A 910-nucleotide genomic window follows, 5' to 3' on the forward strand; every position below is an offset into this window, starting at 1 on the left:
ATGGATCAGCCTCTCATTTGACTTATCAGACATATCAGACTCATCGCCATCTTTATCTTCATCTTTGTTCACTGCTTCCAGGATTTCATCATCAGTTAAAGTTTCAAAAAACGGGGTATCATCATCGCCTAGCTATTGTCCAATTTCATCCCGCTAGAACTGAAATTTCTGGGACATTTCGATTATAGTTGTAGTGTCATCATCAAAGTCTACTGATTGGGGACACATTCTTCGTTGTAACCAAGAAGCTTATTCCATGATACTCGCAATGTATTTCCGGAAATCGACTCCCACACTTGCGCAATCATGTAGCAGTAATCTTTTAAATTTATGCTCTTCAGTTGTGACGCCAGATCACCCCCATCAGGTTCTGAAAGGACAATTCCTCGCAAGAGTTCTTTCCTATATCGCTTTTTTAAACTTTGAATAACGGTTTGATCCATTGGCTGAATAAGCGACAATGGATGTATTCGGTGGCAAAAACAAAACCTTGAACAATCCATTTTAGCGATCTAGCATTTCACAACTAGGATGACAACGTGCATTGTCAATTATGAGTAACACCTTTGCTGATCTTTTTGTCTTCTGATATTCCTTAACGTGAAGAATAAATATCTCATCACACCAATGGAAAAAAATATCTTCTGTCATCCAGGCTTTTGTCTGATAATCATAAATCACCGGCAACTTCTGCATGCCAGTCATAGATCGTGGACGTTTTGATTTTCAAACTAACAACAGTTGTAAACGATCGCTACCTGTAGCATTCGCACAACAAAAAAGAGTCACTTTTTCATTACATGACTTAAAGCCGCTGGCAGTCTTCTCGGTCATCGATGCAAGCGATGTTTTAGGCAGACAATTGCATATCAAGCCGGTTTCATCCGTTGTATCAAAATGGAAAAAAAAC

General features: G+C 39.0%; 1 protein-coding gene across 1 annotated transcript; it reads right to left on the reverse strand.

The window, feature by feature from the left end:
* Nucleotides 1-209: 209 nt before the first annotated feature.
* On the reverse strand, nt 210-705 carry Tsp_12516 (tigger transposable element-derived protein 7). Its single transcript, XM_003367560.1, has 2 exons — nt 565-705; nt 210-446 (listed from the first exon to the last, which is right to left on the reverse strand). The coding sequence occupies exons 1-2, from the start codon at nt 703-705 to the stop codon at nt 210-212; spliced, it is 378 nt and encodes a 125-aa protein (XP_003367608.1).
* Nucleotides 706-910: the final 205 nt, after the last annotated feature.

This window comes from Trichinella spiralis, assembly GCF_000181795.1.
Source record: "Trichinella spiralis strain ISS 195 chromosome Unknown Scfld4062, whole genome shotgun sequence".
Lineage (NCBI taxonomy): Eukaryota > Metazoa > Nematoda > Enoplea > Trichinellida > Trichinellidae > Trichinella > Trichinella spiralis.